The sequence below is a fragment of the Silene latifolia genome, chromosome 1, assembly GCF_048544455.1.
Source record: "Silene latifolia isolate original U9 population chromosome 1, ASM4854445v1, whole genome shotgun sequence".
Lineage (NCBI taxonomy): Eukaryota > Viridiplantae > Streptophyta > Magnoliopsida > Caryophyllales > Caryophyllaceae > Silene > Silene latifolia.
In genome coordinates, this window is record NC_133526.1 from 127268682 (window position 1) to 127288709 (window position 20028).

Here is a 20028-nt window from a genome sequence, read left to right on the forward strand (position 1 = left end):
GTTTATTCGATTCTTTGTTTTCATTATTATTATGTTTAATTCCTATTATCTATATGTTATTGTTGTTGATTCGATAGTAATGTGTAGCTAATTCCCCTTTGCTAAGACTAGGGAATCCATGATTATGAAGGAATAGTAATCACCATATTAGGTCTTGTGCTTGTGAGATCTTTGTTGTTAATCGCTGCATTTAATTGTTTCTGTCTAATTGAGTCGACGCAATTAGTCATTTTATCATAGTAAACCTTGACCTGGGCCGGAAGGTTGGAAAGGGCGAGACATGTAGCGAACATTAGGGCACCGTAGTGAGAGCGGAAGCTAAGCTATTTGTGCTTTAGGGTGAATTGAGACCGGAAGGAGATATTCACTGCTCCTCGGACCATACTTGCATTGACCTGAGACCTAGATTGCTTGACTGAATGATCATGGTGAACCGACTGTCTTAGTTGCTTTCTCTATTTTTGCTTAATCTTTATTCTCTTGATTTTCCCCTCTTTCTTAGTCTTTTTAGTTTAAAACAATCAATTACAACCCCCCAAATTGGTTACCGTGACGAACTTAGACGAAGCTGACATTTTCCCATCTCCCTGTGGAGATCGACCCGACTTCCCTAGCTATATTAGTTAGAACCAGTTGGTTATTTTTGATAGGTATACGACTGCCCTGTCAGGTATGGTCCGTTTTCTTGAGCTTTTTGAAGATAGGTTCGCAGATCATGGTGAGCTTCGATATGAATCGTCTTATGTATTGTACTTTGCCCAGGAATCCTCTAACCTCCTTTTATGTTTGGGGTTGCGGCATTTCGACTAAGGCCTTGATCTTGGATGGATCAATTTCTATTCCCCTCTGGCTGATGACATACCCCAGAAGCTTGCTTGATGTTACCCCGAACGCACGTTTTTGAGGATTGAGCCTCATGTTGTACTTGCGCAAGCTGAGGAAGAATTTGCGAAGGTTATCGATGTGCCCTTTCCTAACTTTGGACTTGACAATCATATCATCCATGTACACCTCTACTTCTTTATGCATCATGTCATGTAGCAACGTGCGTTGGTATGTAGCCCAAGCATTGATTAGCCCAAATGGCATAACAGTATAACAGTATGTACCCCACTGAGTGACGAAGGCTGTCTTGTGCATATCTTCTACGGCCATTTTAATTTGGTTATACCCTGCATACCCGTCCATGAAGGATAACAACGCATGATCAGCTGTATTGTCTACCAATATGTCGATGTGTGGTAGAGGGAAATCGTCTTTGGGACTCGCCTTGTTCAAGTCTCTAAAATCAACACAAACCCGGATTCGCCCATCCTTTTTGGGTATGGGGACTACATTAGCCACCCAGTCTGAATACTCGAAAACTTTGATGAATCCGGCTTTGAATTGTTTATCGACTTCTTCTTTAATCTTAAGAGCCCACTCTGTCCTCATCTGACGAAGCTTCTGTTTTACAGGTTTGAAACCTGGCTTGATTGGAATGCGGCGTTCTGCAATATCATTGTCGATCCCTGGCATGTCCTTGTAAGACCAAGCAAAGACATCTTTGAACTCGTGTAGGAGATCGATGAAATTGGCCATTTCAATTCGGTCTAGGGTCGTCCCTATCCTAAGTTCTTGGGGTTCTAATTATGTTCCTACGTTGATAGGTTCGGTGTCTTCTATAACTGGTGCCCCTTCCCCCTCGTCTAGTATTTCTTTGATTATAAAGGGACTAGGGAGGTAATTTGATTGAGTCTGGGTTAGGATCATCCTCATTATCATCGTAAATAGAATTGCATTTAGAATAACACAAGGAGTAAGCAGAATCAGATTTATTCATATTAAAATTTGAAAACAGTTGAAACAAAGAAGCCATATGTATGGTAGTCAGTAGGGCTGAGCAAAACCGTATACCCGATACGGTTTCGATACGGTTTTCGGGTATACGGTTTTTTGAACACCAATGTTTTGATTTCGAATACGATACGGTTTAACCGTGTATACGGTTTTCGGTTCTCGGTTAAACCGTATATCGAAATCCGGATACCCGGATATGGTCACCCTATTTCTCTATTAGATAGATTTAAAAAAAAATAGAACACTAATTTTGTAAAGTCAGTAGCATTGTAGCAGCCAAATTAGCTCTTCTCGTCTCTTCTCTAATGCCAAATAGATAAATATTACAATGTCTCCAAAGTGCCTCTCTGCATAATGTTCAAATATTATAAATTTTTCAAGTTCAGTGGTTTGGCTACTTATGGTTCCAAATCTTCAAGAATCCATCTCCTCATCGACCATGACGACATAATGGAAAACACAAAAAATCAAATTAATCGAAAACATGAACATGAACAACCAAAACACAAAAATTGATAGAGTGACTATTTGTGATTTTGTGCAACAGATCCGTTGTTTGAGAGGAGGAGGAATTCGAAATTGTGGATCGAATTTAGGAATGGAAGGGTCTTTGTGAGGACTGGGAAGGCGTGAGGAGTGGAGGACTGAGGAGGCAGAGGATTGGGGATAGAAATTAGGGTTATGAATTATGAGGGTGAGGGTGAGCCGGTGAGGTATCATTTATATATATAATTGTTGTTTTTTTTTTTAATATTACTCAAAACCGTGTCAAAACCGGGTATCCGATTTTCATTTTCGCTGACCCGGATACAGAACGGTTTGTAGAAAACCGTATCGGGTATATGGGAAAAAAACCGTATATACGGAAAACCGTATAATGAGAACCGTATACCGTATCGTATCCGTATTTGAAAACCGTTTCGGAAATTTTTGCTCACCCCTAGTAGTCAGTGGCGGTAAAGGGACAGTTGCTAGGACATGCCCCAACCTACTATTACTAGGTGACGCTATGCTAGGAGAAATAGAGGGGTGGGGAGTGACGACAAGAGGAGACTCTCTAGTGACTTCTCTAGACTTAGGTTCCGACTCCGACTCTGATTCCGACTCTGACTCAAATTCATCGTCCTCGGGTTATCCTTTGAACATCTCTCCTTCTCCACTAGTGACCTTGAAGAGTTTTCCTTGATTGTTGGTCCATTTGATCGACTTTCTCCATACTTTCTGTCGAGTTGAGTTGGTGTCGGTGATCAATGTTGAAGGGTTGAAATGGTTGTCTTGAAGTATCATGGTAATGATCTCATCCTGTGCTGCCCTGACGAATCGATCTTCTCCAAACAGGAGGCTAACAGCCTGTTCGTCGAGAAAAGGTGTCTGGCGAGTTTTGACGGTAGGAACCGTTGCTGGAGGAATGAAGTAGCAATCGTGGAAAACCTTGATTCCAGCTAGTTGAATGCCTTTGTACTTCCAAGATTCGGGAAATGCATAAAGATTTTCACAGTCCCCCTCTCTGACATAGTAGCCATTTAATGTGGGGAGATAGGATTGCGTTTGGACTCCCTTATTGTTGCGATTACGCACTTGAGTAAGCATTTCAAGGGTTTCGGCTTTCGTGGGTTTGTACCCCAAGCCTAGTGGTATCCTTTGGGATTCTCCTTTCTTAAAAGGTGCAAAGGTATTCTTCCTGATGGGGTTTAATGGCATCCCTGGGAAGTATCCCTGGGATTTGAGTATATGGTTAACCACTAAGTTGGAGTATGGATTAAAGTATAAGGGAGCCAGCTCGCTCTCTACAAGGTTTATGATTTGAAATCCTCCAAGCTCATACACTGGGTCTGCAATCACTTGGTTGCATGACATCTTCTCTTTCACGACCTTGATAGGTGACGAAGTGATCGTTACTACCTTGCCATCTAGAGGGATCTTGATCTTCTGGTGTAAGGTGGATGTCACTGCTTTGGAAGCGTGTACCTAGGGCCTACCTAAAAGTATATTGAAGGACGCCTCTATGTTCACTATCTGAAAATTAACCTTTTGCTCAATCGGCCATGTGACCACAGTAAGATTAACTAGCCCCATTACTTTACGTCGCGTCCCATCGTATGCGCGAACGCCTTGGTTAGTAGGAGTCCAGTCTGATTCTTTCATGCCTAACTTGTATGCTGTTTTTAGTGGTATGACATTGACTGCGAAGCCATCATCCACCAAAGTCATTGGTACATTCTTCTTCAAGCATGTGACTGTGATGTATAGAGCAAGGTTATGGGTGATGCCAAAGGGAGGCAAATCTTCATCTGAGAAAGTAACTGGGTTGCTTAGTTTGACTGGGTCTTGAAAGACTAGGTTGACGATGTCATCAGGTGTAGAGTTAGATTCCACGTTTAATTTAGCCAATGCTTGCAGTAAAGCCTGGCGATGAGGAAATGAACTTGCAACTAATTGCCAGACTGAAAGATCAGCCTTTGTCTTTTGACGTTGCTTCAATAAATGGTCAGGAGAGGTATCTTCGCCATCATTTGGTGTGATGACATTGGTATTAGTAGTAACTGAACCATTTGTTTGAGTGAGATTTTGATATGGACGTCCTGAGCGAGTAAGATGGTCCACATCTTGATCTTCACTAGCCTTGACTAGAGGGTGTTCTGTGAAGTAAACATCTTCATCGTCATCCTTCCAAAGTCCATTGACGATACTGAGCTCTCTTAGACATATGATTTCAGCCTCTAGGTTGATTATTTGCTCGACTAAATCGTCGGTCACTGCGATCACTTCTTCCATTGTGGATTCTTGAGATAATATTGGAACCACTAGCATGTTTTCCCTAGGTATAGTGCTTGGATTGCGTAGGGATGCCACTATAGCTTCTAGCTCTGAAACTTGTCTACTTACACTCTTTGCCCATGCGACAAAATCAGCGATAGTAGGAGAGATGGTGGAATAACTCTCTTCATTTTCTAGTGCATTGACCTCGTCTTCAGCTGGAGAAATGAGGTATGAGCAATCCAAGGTGGATTCCTCATCTGTGATCATCAGAATTCCAAGAGGATTTTGATTATTGTTAGGCTTACTTGCGGGAGGTATAGACAGACGCCCATCCTCAATCATATCTTGAATGGCATGTTTTAATTTGAAACATTTCTCTATATCATGCCCTTGGCCTCTAAGGTACTCGCAGTAGGCATTCTCATCCCAGAATTTAGACCTCTTCTCTGGGTCAGGTGTAGGTCCTATAGGTTGGAGCTTACACTGTTTCATCAGTCTTTTTAGTGCGTTGGAATATGAGTCACCAACATTGGTAAACTTCCTTTGTGGGTTATTCTTCTTGGTAGATGATTCGACAAGGTTGACCTCGTCGGTCTTGCTAGAAGAGCCATAAGAACGAATCGTTGTGCCTTGATATCCGTGACCTAATGTTTTGGACAAGAGCCCTTTGCGGATGTCGTCTTCAATTCTTGTGCCTAATACAGTTAAGTCTTTGAAAGACTTTATGTTTTGGTATCTTAGGTGGTTCGCATAGATTGGTCTTGAGTTGTCCACGAACGTTTCAACAAGAGTAGCTTCGTCTGGGCGTTCGAAAAGTTGTGAGCTAGTCTTTCTCCACCTACTTAGGAAGTCGGTGAATCCTTCATTCTCATTTTGGGTAAGAACCTCTAGAGTGCGCATATTAACTTGAATTTCAGCATTATCTGCGTACTGTTTGGTGAATTCAATTGCAGCATCATCCCAGGTAGCAATCTTCTTGTGTTACAAGGAGTAGAACCATTGTTTAGGGATAATATCGAGAGATGAAGGAAAGATCCTTAGGACCATCTCTGGCTTGATGCCTTTGATAGACATGTAATCCTTGAAAGCACGAATATGGTTCAACGGGTTTTCATGCCCCTTAAACTTCGGGATGTCAGTCATGCTGAAGTTATTTGGTAGTTGAGTGTTTACTGCCTCACACTTGTGATTGTTTTCCCTGTAGATGTCATCCCCCTTGAGGTACATTAGTTGCTCCTCCAAATATTGGAGTCGCTTTTCAGCTTTAGTAGGACCTGGCGGAAGATTGACTTCCGGTTTTCTAACAAAGGGTGGAAGGTTATCATGTATGACCATGTCGGGAATGTCATTCTCTGCAGGAGGAAGTCTAGCTTCTACAGCGAGAATACGGCCTTCGATGGTGTTGAGGCGAGCATAAGCTTGGTCATGGCTTGTTTGGAGACGAATGAGTGCAGCTAGGATTTGATCATTACCATTTTTGGGTTGTACGGATCGACCATTAATGCTTCCATGACTAGTCCCCACCATTTTGGAACTGAGGATAAGAGATTGATGACGAATCAAAACACGATCGACCATTTTAGCACACTTACCCAAAAGGACTTTAGACTCGTGAAGTGGGCGTGTGCCACTGTGTCAAGTGGGATTTGAAAATGACAAAAAAATTTGAAATGTTTGTCCTAGATAACTGTAGTGTAGTTGTAGGAGTGCTGACTCGAAGTGAGGTTTGAAATGGGTTCGAGACCCGAATTTTGACTCGACATTTGGACAGAGTTTCGGCTTTATTTGGACAGATTGTCACAAGATAATATGTTCGTGGCCGAGTATATTAAAGAATTTGAAAAGATGACGATTGTTTGTGATCTTGAAGAAAAAGAGGTGCTTAGAGTAGCGAGATTTATCAGGGGACTTCCGCCATCAATTGCTACTAGGGTCGAAGTTCAAAACTATGATGGATTTGATGATGTGTGTCGTTTGGCTTTAAAGTTTGAGAAGCATGATAAAGCAAGGAAAGCCTATGCCTATTCAAGAGGATTAAATTCAGATTCGAGTTCTTATTCGGAGCCAGAATTTAGCAAGCCTAAGGAAGTTCAAATCGAAGACGTGAAAGACAAAGGCAAAGGAGTAGCCGTGGAGCCTACTAAAGGAAGTTTTATGAGGCGATGTTTCATGTGTCAAGGTGATGTGAACATTATTTGCACACATTTAGTCCCCTAATTGAGCCTATTTTGCATACTATTATAACATTCCATAGCCATTTTATCCGTCAAATACTTTCTATTTTGCTTTCCTAGTGCATTTCGTATGTTTTGTAGGAAAGAAGATAGTAAGGCAGAAATTCCCGTTTTTCGTGCATATTTGGAAGCTTTTTGATGATATTGGATGGACTAGTATGAAGAGGAGGCAATAATGATGGCCAAGTATGTGGGAATAAAGAGTATATAGAAGGATCATAGGGTTAAAAAGCAAGGATGACGAGAAGGAAGTCAATGCAAGAAGAAATTGCTCGAAACTAAAACAAGGTTGCTCCTTTGGCTCTGAAAGTATGTTATATGGAACGGCATCGAAAAATCAAGTGATCTAGGCTTTTGAAACACTCCAATAGGAGTCCGGATGAGAAAATGACGCCCGTTTTACAATCCGAGCTCAAACAAAGAAGCTGTCTGCCAATCCGCTCGTCCCCTGAGACAATTCGCTCGTCTTGCTCCAAATCCGCTCGTCTTCCCCTCAAGACGCTCGGATTCCTGAGACCCAATCCGCTCGTCTTTCCCTCAAGACGCTCGGATTCCTGAGACCCAATCCGCTCCTCTTCCCCACAAGACGCTCGGATTGTTAGACAGAAAGAAAAAAATAAATACACAGCCCAGAATCCGAGCGTCCCGAGACCAATCCGCTCGGATTCCCTTACAGCAACTTTCGTGTTCTTCTTGTTCTATGAAGGATGCGCATATTTATTGAGAGACTAGCAAAAGGAGACCGGAGTCTCTCTTGAGACCGGCGATTCCCTACCCAACAATTAGCATTGTTAAATTACTATTTTACCCTTATTTAACCTAATGATGCTCTATTATATATATACCCCATTTGTAATAATCAAACCATGAAGTTTTTCATTAGGTTAAATCAATCCTTCCTTAGATTAGATTAGGAGTAGATTAGAATAGATTATCATTTAATCTTTCCACAAATTACACATTAATCTTTCCTTAATTATTGTTCAAGTTTATTATTGAGTAATTCAAGTTTATTATTGGGTAATTAGAAGATTATTGGGTTTATTGGGAGATTGACAACCTTCCATCAATCATCAAGCTCTTCTATTATTCTTTGCATTATTATTTTGGAATCTCCATAGGTATAATTCTCTTAATCCTTGTTTTAATTATTGTTAATCTTTCTTACTTGTTCATCATGTTTGGCTTTGTTAGTATGATTGACAACCTTATTAACATGTTAAACTTGATCATGAGTGAGTAGTTACTTAGCTAGGATTAATGGGTAATTAGGGGAAATAAACATGGGGAATGATTCATGCTTAATCTAATATGCTTCCATAATTAATTTGCTTGCTTGTTGTGATTTCAACTTATGCACATGTTATGTTTGATGAAATGCTAAGCCTATGAATCCTTGCATTTACAACCATCACTTATCTTTCCAATGAGACTTGTAAGACATAAACCAACTCGAGTCTCATTAGACCATGCATATAGTTGGATAGGGAGGATTAAGTCGACTTGTAGGTGTTGTACAATCTAATCGATTCGGCTCCGGGACCCAAACCTTCCTAGGATTGTAAGATATAAACCAACTCGATCCATCACAACAATAATTGCTTGCATCTAGTAGGAAACATGTTTGTATGATCAACTCCCATGAATCCCTTATGAACCCATGACATCCTAGTGCTTTTAGTCATTTGTTTACATTTCCTAGTTCATTGTTTGCTTTACTTTGTTACTTTCACTAGTTTAGAATACAACTAGAAACCCCATTAATTGTGACACTAGCACAAATTGAGATAGATAGACTTAGAACTCAAAGCACACCGTCCCATGGATCGACCTCGACTTACCGCTAACTAGTAGTTTGTTGAGAAATATAAATGTGTTTGATTGGGAGACCCGACGACATCACCTACATCACAAGGCTATGGACACATAGCAAATAAATGTCCTCAAAAACGGGCTCTAACCATTTAAGAGCTATATGAAATGACTCCTAAGCTTCTCACACCAGAAAACGAGAGACCACGTCACGAGAACGGCAACGAATAAGGGAGAATGGTTTATGATGGCGAACCATTGAGTGATGATGATCAACAAGAGGAGGTAGTTCGCAATTTACATCTCCAAACTAGTTCGATCAAGGAAGAAGAGATTGAGTTTGTTGCTATTCATGAAGAAGAAGAAGAAGAAGAAGAAGAAGAAGAAGAAGAAGAAGAAGAAGAAGAAGAAGAAGAAGAAGAAGAAGAAGAAGAAGAAGAAGAAGAAGAAGAGAATGTCGAAAACAAGCTTCAAGAAGAGCAAGTTGAGTCTTTCAAAGACGTTCACGAAGAAGAAGCAAAAAATCATGGAGAGAAGCCACAAAATAGTAAAGGTGGCTGTCAGATTATGGAGATGCCTTATCTTGCCCAAACAGACATTTCAGAGGGCTGTCCAATTAAGAATGACGAATCAAAAGAGGAAGACGAGATTGACACAAATATTGTTGAACTATTAAATAAAGATGATAATGATGAAATTCCATATATGTCCAATTGTAAGTCTGACGATTCTTGTTTATTGCCAATTATAGGAAAGGAATTACTACAAGATAATACCTCTTTTGATTTTCAATTCAAAGAACCGTATAAGTTGCCACTTGATATATCCATTGACAAGAAACTATATGGTGGGAATTATCAATGTTACTTCGTGATTTCGATTCATATGGAAGTTCAAGGTGATCTTATTATTCCAAACAATTCTCGTTTTGACTTTACTACACTTGTGCAAGGAGGGAGGTGGGGTGGAAGAAACAAAAAAGGATGGTTCAAAGGGTATTAGTTTAACAGCGAAGGGAATGGTCCTAAAAGCTGCAAGAGGAATGCTACATTAGAAGAGTATGAAGAAATGATACATGAGATCATAATTGCTATCATGTTGAAGTTCATATGGTTCGTTTTTTACCCGGGTGATAGCATCTATCTTCCAAATTTGAGGACAAATTTCTTTAAGGAAGGGGAGAATGATGCGGGAGCATTAGGGTATAATGAAAATGAAGTCAAAATGTATCCCAAATATTTTGAAAGGATCAAAATGAGCTTGAGTCTAGTGGAAATGATAACATGGAAAACGAAGGAAGCAAGCCAAAGTCGGTTATAGAGGGTTACCAAAGTCGGTTATGGAGGGCTGCTCTATAATTCTAGTTTTCTTATTTCTGTTTTCCTTATTCTAGTTATTAAATTTAAGGTAGTGTTGTTATTTCCTTGTTGTTTCCTTCCTAATCTTAGTATTCTAAATAAGGCAATTGTGCCATAGTAGGAGTCGGTTTGAGGAGTTGATTGTGGCGTCGGTTTCAAGCCTGTTTTAGAAAAGTTTCTTTGCCTGTTTTAAGGTAAGTGTAGGAGAACTAGTTTAGTATAAATAGAAGACAAGGTAATCAGTTTTAATCATCCAAGTTTGTGAATTAATACAAGAGTTTCTTGTTTTGTGATTATTGCTTGCGAGTTATAAGTTTGATTTCTTTCTTGCGAGGGAGAGATTTGAGTGTGATTCAATCCTTGTGAGGTGAGAGCCATACAAACCAGTTGTGAGTTGTTACTAATTTCTTGCGAGGAAGGAGTGCAATTTCCTTCATATCCTAGTTTTAGTTGAGGGGTTTTGCGAGATTTTCACAACTAATTCATATCCTTTTAATTTTTCGTTCAATATCATACAAAAACCAAAAATAAACACTTTAATTCCGCTGCGTATATTATTAATCTAAAACGAACAGTCCAACGTACTGTTCAGATTTTATTCGTACTCGTTTTACATCATTTATACTATTGTTCTATAAATTTGATCGTAATAAGATATCACAAATTGTCATTTGTGACGGCCGATATCTGTCACAAGCTTGTGACAGGGCAAATAAAACCCAAAATGGGAGGATGAAGACAAGTCATTTGTGATTCCCTATGCAATCTACTTTTTGTCTTATCTACCCATGTGGGTGATACTTGATCCGTCACAAGCTTATGACGGATATATCCGTCACAAGTGAAACCTATTGATAAGATATTAATGATTGAATAATAATTGATATGAACTATCCGGCAAAGAAATTCATTAAATGATGATCCTCAAAAATTTGATCGTAAGATATTAATGATTGCTAAAATTATCCATCTACTTCATTATGCGAAAAAATTTCTTCAATATAGAAACCTTAATCTCAACGAAAAACAAAAACAAAAAACAAATTTGAGTATAAACTAAAATACACGAAGTACATAGTCACAGTCCTTTATCTATATATAATAATAAAAAGACAAACTAATCATCTATTTTAATGACACATCAACATTTTCAAGTATTTACACAACCCACCTCTACATCACCAAGTCACTTATTAGAAAAAGACAAAAAGACAATTAAAAAAATCAATGCACTAAATAACACCATTCTCTCTTTTAAACGAGTTTTAGCATGTCACGCTATTATTTGTTATTTAAAAAAAAAATGTCTTTTTAACTTTAAAGTAAATTAAACGACCTAAACAACAATTAGACATCAAAGTAAATTCTAAATTTTAATTCTAGGATTTTATTGTAAAATAAGTTATCTCGTACAAAAAAAAATCACATTACATTATTATAACTTTTACTACATTTATAAATGTTATCCTGTCTTACTAGAACATATAAATAAGCTTTATTATTTTATTGTTACAACATCATATTAATTTAATTGTGCAATATTATGTTGTATAACTGTACCCATTATATTTAATGAATTGGTTACATATAAAAAGAGCTTATAAAAATAAAATAACATTTTTTTTATATAACGTACTTCAAATATTATATAACTTAGTAAATTAAAATATCATAATACAAGAATAATATAGAGAACGCCACCTATTCTCTTCTAAAGCCATGTTATCCTATGAAACAAAAGAGAATATATTGCAATAAAAAGATGAAATTAATGGAAAAAAAATCACGACCTACAATAAGTGGTGTTCGTGTAAAATTGACACGGTTAATGATGAAAATAATGAAAATACATGAGAAACAAAAATGTCAACATGTTCCATACTAAAGAGGTTTCAATTATTCGTAAACTTAAACAATTAATCTCAAACGCACCCGTGATTTTCACGGGTACAAAAGCCAGTTACTAATGTGAGATGCTTCACACAATGATTTTCGAAAGACCACTCAACTTATCTAATACTACTAATTATAAACGAATAAAATTTAACTAACGATAATTTAAATTTGTAATATATTCAGTAGGGTTGTATTTAATCATTTAATACCTTTTATATGAGGTATTAACTTAGAAATTAATAATTAAATTACACACTACTCAATGCAATTAATACAAATATTAATGATTTATTTCCTCTTATAACTCCTTAAATACAGCCCTAAGAGTTGTATTTATCATTTCCCTTATAAAAATGGGGTTTATTTCAAAGTATTTACAAGGAATGGGTCTAAATCAAAAATATATCTTTATATTTTTTGGTTTTTTCTACATGGTACCCTTATATTTCTTCGAATTCTAAGGGTGCCCCTCGATTTTCAAAAATATCAATGGTACCCCTAAACTTAATGATAACATCTTAAAATACCCAAACTGCTTTAATTCGTCTCTTTTAAATGTTTCGTTTATGCATTTTTGATTGATTTTTGCTTATAATTTGTCATGTTATTTATATAAATATCGTTCACTCAATCGTAAACATATTTTCTTTACAAAATTTAAATGTTTAAAAACATCATTTTTAGTAGTTTGGGTATTTTTAGAACATTTTACTAAGTTTAGGGGTACTACCGATGTTTTGAAAAATCTAAGGGTATCACGTAGAATTCGAAAAAACACAGGGTTCGAAGATCTGGGTTCGCTCGTTGCGATGAGCAAAGTAAGAAGAAGAGAATGGTGGTGGCAGTTCGTTGTTTGGTGGTCTGAGCAAGAATAACGGAGAAGACGAAGGTAGAGTGTTAAGGGACCTGTTTAAATGGAAAACTGACTACAATTCGCTGTGTGAGACTGTAACACACCCACTTACCAAGGAGCTTTAACAAGACCTTCCATAGCAAGTAAGAACGTTACTATCTCAGGTGCCCGAGATAAGGTATATCAAATTGGCAATTTAAGAACAATTAAAGCTTCATTAATATAAACTCATCAACTGATACAAAGTCCAAGCAATAAACTGACTACTACCATGGAAAGTACAACAAAGTAAAGAGAACTGTCTGAACTAGGTGATTGCAACGGCGACTCGCTCTCTCCATGAATACCTGCTAAGCTCTCAGCTATCAACAAACCTGATAAGACTATCTGCTCACCATTTGCCGGCAATATCAAATGGATCACCGCAGACACACAATAAGAAGAACCCAAGACACGCACGTGGTCAGTCAACTATACAATCAATAATAAGCTACAGTAACACACCAATCCAATACAAACAAATCTTGCAACAATCATCAAACTCCAACTCTAATAACAAGTGTCTAAACCGCAACCCAGACACGACTACACCTCGCAGTGAGTAGTCCTGCCAGGTTACCCATCGCAACAGGTAACTCACCCTAACCAGTGGTAGACCGCAGCCATGTCACCTAAAGCTATGCTCATCACAACAAGCGAATCCAAATCATTAATGTGCGCATCCCCTTGTGTCGGGAGGCACAATGGACGAGCATGGGGGTGAAGACCATCTCCCGACAATGGCTTCACAATCAATACAAGCAATACCAATAATACCACAATGATAATCATAGAAACACCCCCACCAACTCACAATTAACCATATAGAGGACTGAGTAGGGAAACCCTACCTTTAGCAAGTTCCATAGCATCCACAACAATCACGTCAATGCCTAGAAATTATCCAAATCATTCCCTACAATCAGTGATTACCTACTATTGCTATACTAGTAACTCAATGAATCTGCATCGAAGCTACGCCTTCCCGAAGCAAGGTTCATGACGGAGTTCTAATTGGGTAGTGAGAGATAAAGGAATAAGGAAATAGAGGTGTATTAGGTTTAGAGAGTGATAAAATGATTTATGAAATGTTTTGAATCGTAACCCCTGCGTAACATTATAACACGTTAACGCTAGAGCACTCGGTTGAGTATGGGACGTACTCGACCGTGTACACTGCACTCGGCCAAATGTCCGAGTGACCCTTACTAGGTCGAGTATCTAGTCTCACATGTACACCAACTCCCTTTTTAATCTCCCACCCAGGGTTCTACGAGTCAAGGGCCGGTCAACGGGTCCCTAACAGGGTGAGTATTACATAGACAATGACAAGTTCAATTTTACGAAAAAAAAAATAAAGATCGATGACGTGAACCCATTTCTTGTTAATACTTTGAAATGAATGTCATTTTTGTAATTAGTTTGGATCTTAACCCCATTTAATAACCCAAATATAAAAGTGGAAAGCAAATCCTCAATTTAGATGGGTTTTTTCTGTATGGAATTAAGACGGATTAAATGTGACCATCAGTTTATATGGTGACAAAGTGACAATTTTAGTTATAATATTTTATTATTAAATGGTCACTTTTTATTATTAAATTCTGACATTTTCTCGTGCTAAGTTAAAACATCTTAAAAGAGACTTAGGCTCTGTTTGGTAAATCTAACTGAAAAGGTAGCTGAAACCTGAAAAGATAGCTGAAAACTGAAAAGTTAACTGAAACCTGAAAAGGTAGCTGAAAATTAGGAACTGATAAGGTAGCTGATCATATAAGAAAATGTTTGGCAAATTAACTGAAAAGGTAACTGATTTTGATGAGATGATGTAAAAGGATGTGGTAATTATTTAATAGTATATATTTAAAGGGCAAAAACGGAAAATCAAACCAAATCAGGTACCTGAAATCTCAAATGCTACTCTAGGTAGCATTTCATTTCAGGTAGCTTATTTGGTTAAATAAGTTACTTGCCAAACGCTTACAAAAAAATAAGGTACCTGAAATTTTATTCAAATAAGCTACTTTGACCAAATCAGATACCTAAAATGACTTGCCAAACGGAGCCTTAGTATTTAAAAAGCAAATAGGGAAACAAATCCAAAATAATCTCAGTTTATATTGTGACAAAGTGACAATTTTAATAATAATATTTTATTATTAAATGATCACTTTTTATTACTCACTCGGCACATAAGTGTTCGCCCAATTTTTCTAATGTATGCGAGGAGTATTTTATTGAAAAGGGCAAATATTGATGTGTGAAGGGAGTATTAAATTCTGACATTTTCTTGTGTTAAGTTAAAACATCATAAAATAGATTTACTATTAAAAAAACAAATAGAGAAATAAATCCAAAATAATCTCATTTAGCTTAAAGATAGTCTCGTGAAGGGTCATTACCTGACTTTTAAAAGTGTTTTTGGACTTAACAATTTGGTACTTCTGATTTTAAAAAGCATTTTTAAGAAATTAAATTTGAAAAATAAAAACTCATTTCAACGAATCAGACCAAACATGCTCTAAATTAAATTACTAGGAAAATCCATATTTCACATTTTGGTCCTTCTAAGAAGCGGGTTCACTACTTTAGTGGTGATTTAGCCCCATAACTCTTTACAATTATGAAATTTAGCCCCATAACTCTCAATTGGAGTAATTTAGGCTCATTACTTATACAAAAAGTGCAATTTGGCCCCAATTCAAATTTTCACCAAAATCTCCTCAAAATCTCAATAGCTAAACCTCAACTTCTACCCCAATCTAATCTTACCTTACTCAAAAGTTAATATATTCTTGTTATTATCATTTAAATCGTCTTATTTTGTTAATAAATTAGATTAATTAGAGAAATATTTATATTCATTAGTTGGTATATCAATCCGTCTTATTGTAGACGGACACTATCCATCTAAAGCTGTAGACAGTGACCATCTCACAAAATGCAAGTGAGAGGGCAAGTGGGACACTATCTGTCTACAGCTTTAGACGGAAAGTGTTCGTCTAAAGTGAGAATTTGTGTTGGTGTATTATATGGTTGTTCAATATATAGACATGTCAGACATGGGAGTGTTTGTTTGTGGCTGCTACCGCTTTGATTTTTTTTTTTTTTTTGTTGCAGAAGTTTGAATAATGTATATCGTTTATGAAAAAACAACTATGTACGGAAAATGTGAAATTGTAATATGTATATGGAGAGTACAAGTTTTTTTTTTCTTATTATTTTAAGGAGAAATTAAGGAGAAATTGACGAGATATTGATTTCAAAGGAGATATTAGATACAATTTGAATTAGGGCCAAATTTCACTTTATGTATAAGTATTGGGGTTAAATTACTCCAATTGAGAGTTATGGAGGTTAATTTCATAATTTTAAAGAGTTATGGGGCTAAATCATCACTTACCCATTTAAATGAGTGATCTGGAGTAAATCGTCATTGATTCCGTACCCATCTTGCTGCTCTATAAATATCACCTTCAAAACCACCAAACATATTCAAAACATTACTCACTTGACATTCACCAACAGAAAATAACAAAACAAAAATGCAGCAAGACATTAGAAATAGTGGCGCGTCATCATCACCCTCGACTATTTCTTCGAGTTTTACCACCTACTCTTCTCAAAACCTCGCTGATATTGCCGCTCGTGTAGTCCACGAGCTCAACCTTTCACATGATGACCTCCTCGACGACTTCCTCTACACCACTTCTTCTTCTGATCACCACCACAACGATACCGTACTAGCCAACAATGTCAACAACGACGAAGATGATGAAGGTGGTGACGCGGATGATGACCTGGAGAGCGAGTTTGCGTTCGCCATTTTATGCGAGGAGGACACGTCATCTTCGATTATTACCGCGGACGAGATTTTTCACAACGGTCAAATCAAGCCGATTTATCCGTTCTTCTCCCAGAACGACGGCGTATCAAGCAGTTCGTCGGAGGGAGGTGAGGTGGAGAGGGTCCCACAAGGGGCGTACTGCGTGTGGGCCCCAATGAAAGAGGAAGAAAAGGAGATAAGCGCATTGAAGAAGAAGAGTAAGTCAACAGGGTCTGGTTCGCCAAAACGGTGGCGTTTAAGGGATTTGGTACACAGGAGTAATTCTGACGGCAAGGACACTTTCGTCTTTTTGAATAATAATAATGGTGGGGGAGTGAAGAGGAGAGAGAAAGTGACTGCGGTAAATGGTGCATATTACAGTTACAACAAGGGAGGTAAAAAGATGGAGGAGATGAAAAAGAAGACATATTTACCCTATAGACAGGATTTGGTTGGGTTATTTAGTACTGTCAATGGGTTCAGTCGGACCATTCATCCTTTCTAAATTGGAGAAACTTTTAACAACAGTATTGGATCCGTCTATTTAATTTCCTTCATTGCTTTATTTTGGATGTATAAATAATCATCTCTTTGTTCACATTGTAAATGGACTAAATGCCTGTATACTTAAAATTTGCATCTATATTCACTAATAGTATGACATATGAGTTATATATCTTGATTGATTTTTGTTTAAATTTAGTCGAATTTTTTTTCCGCGAAAGTGGTAATTAAGCCCCTTAACTTTATTCAATTGTGAAATTAGGCCCTATACATTTGGAGCAATCAAACCCTTAAGTTTCACCAAAAGTGAAATTCAATCCCATTTTCTTAATTTTCACAAGAATTTTAATTAAAAATATTTTATATTAGTATTAAAAAATTTATTAAATACTAAAAATTATTAATGGCAACTTTACGAATTTCTACATAATTTATTAATCATGAAGAACACTTTTACATACATATTTAGTAAATTGTTTATAATTTATATGGTATTCATACATAAATAATAAATTGTCTATATACTATAAAATTCAAAAAAAAAAAAAAACAATTTTCAATATTTAATATAAATATAAAAGTTCTAAAATGGCAAAACAAAATATTTTATATTTGATAAATTGTATTAAAACTAATTTTATTATAAGTATTTGGTGAAAATTAAGAAAATGGGGTTGAATTTCACTTTTGGTGAAACTTAAGGGGCTTGATTGCTCCAAACAAAAGTTATGGAGCCTAATTTCACAATTGAACAAAATTAAAGGGCTTAATTACTATTTTCGCGATTTTTTTTCCATGGAAAATTCATGTTATTATAATTGTTGTAATTACGAGTATAAAACTTGGGTACAGCAACCCCCAATAACTCAGACCAACTATAATAAGTCAAAACTTCCAGAACAAAAATATAAGTCAACGGAAGACATTTGACTTAGTTTCGATAATGCAACTATGCAAGATCGAGTCTATCCTAATGACTTTCGAAATTGTCACCCCCTTGGTGGTTTCCCTGTATCGTGGTTTGCAGGCTATCACGTACACCCGCGGGTTTACCCAGTGCGTACCAAAAGGTAGCGGCTGCGGGTTCCCTCGTTACCCAAAAAAAAAAAAAAAAAAAAAAAAAAAAAAAAAAAAAACTATGCAAGTACTTTCATATTTTCATTGCATGCATGGTCAAGTCAATGCCAAAACAATCTTATAAACTCAGAAGCAACCCAGGATAATAATATCTATACTTTGGCCTACAACAAATATCACAAAGCTCCCGGACGAGTTAATTTGCCTAATAAACTGGTATCTATACAACATGTATCTAATCTAATCATATACTATACAACATGTATCTAATCTAATCATATACGGAGTACAACGGTTTTATATGTAGTACATTTTTTTTTCATTTAATCAAGCCCGCCTTCCATTTAGATACCTAGATGATTCGGGTCATATTTGTGGTGAGGGTATAATAAAAGTTAAAACCAATTTTTATATCTTTGCTTATTGACCATAATAATTGATGATTTAACTACTACTGATTCTCTAACTGATTCTCTAACACATGCCAAACAATTTCATCAACTAATTTTGTCAAAGGGTATTGCTTTTTCACATACACCTTTTACTCTTTCACATACGTAGTTTACAATGTTATCCTTGTCATTTCTTCATCCTTTCCCCCAATTAATTTTTTTTCTCCCTTCCCTAATCCCCTTCACCATTAAATCACCACCACCCATCTCCATTAACCACCACACACCTCCATTAACCACCATCTCGCCGGAAACCTGTTACTTCGGCCGACACCATTCCCTGCTCCAACCTCGGCCAGCCACCCCTGCACCGGGCTCCCCTCCCCCTGCGACTGCCGCATTCCCCTCCCTTCCCCCTGCGATTCTGAGTCCGGCGACCCTCCTTGACCCGACGACCCTCCCTTCCACCACCTCCCACTGACCCGACAACCCTCCTTCCCCGGCCCACCACCGGCTACCACCACCACCACCACTATTATTATTATTATTATTATTATTATTATTATTATTATTATCTTTTATTATTATTATTATTACTTCTCTTTTCTTTTAGTAAAATTATGAGGGAAATTATTATTATTATTAACTTTTATTATTATTACTATTACTTTTTTTAGTAAAATTATAACTTTGAGTATTATTTTTCTTCTTGAGGAAATATTATTATTATTATTATTATTATTATTATTATTATTATTACTTTTCTTTTAGTAAAATTAGAATTTTGAGTATTATTTTTATTCTTGAGGGAAATTATTATTATTATTATTAATTTTTATTATTATCTATACAATATAATAAAACAACAACCATAACATGTTTTTTCCCTCCAACGCCATTACACCACACTCCCACAATAAACATAGTTTTTAGGATCCCTTAAACATAGGGTCACTAACTAATTAGCCCGAGACATTAAATTTCTTTTATATTGCTAGCATGAGATTTATACCACCGTGATTTTGTTGTTGTTTTTACTAAGTTCTCTGTGTTCTAAGGTCTCCCTAATATCATAGTTGGTTTTAAAATTTTGCGGTTTTTTTAAACAATTTTCATATCCTATATAATATATACAATAAACTTATTATGAAATTATTTTATATTTATAATACAAAATAATACAACGAGCAACCAAACAGATGAAAATACGGTTAAAAATAAATCGAGTACAATTATTTTAAGAATAGATAGAAAGTTAAGGAATCATTTTGTGTCATGATGAAAAATATAAAGGTCATGAAAACACATAAATGGGTACAGATTAGTGTTAACGTATTTAAAAAACATCTAAGTTCTATCAAACGTTTTTTGTTAGTTAATGGCAATTTATATGGATGAAATTTGATTATATGAGTAAGTTGACATTGTCTAAACATGA

At 36.6% G+C, this 20028-nt stretch overlaps 1 protein-coding gene across 1 annotated transcript; it reads left to right on the forward strand.

Moving 5' to 3' along the window:
* Nucleotides 1-16336: 16336 nt before the first annotated feature.
* Nucleotides 16337-17122, forward strand: LOC141655460 (uncharacterized). Its single transcript, XM_074462543.1, has one exon. It carries the CDS (start codon nucleotides 16337-16339, stop codon nucleotides 17120-17122), a length of 786 nt encoding a protein of 261 aa, XP_074318644.1.
* Nucleotides 17123-20028: the final 2906 nt, after the last annotated feature.

Bases quoted from the DNA above. Each gene is read 5' to 3' on its own strand.
- LOC141655460 (XM_074462543.1), top strand. From the start codon at position 16,337: ATGCAGCAAGACATTAGAAATAGTGGCGCGTCATCATCACCCTCGACT.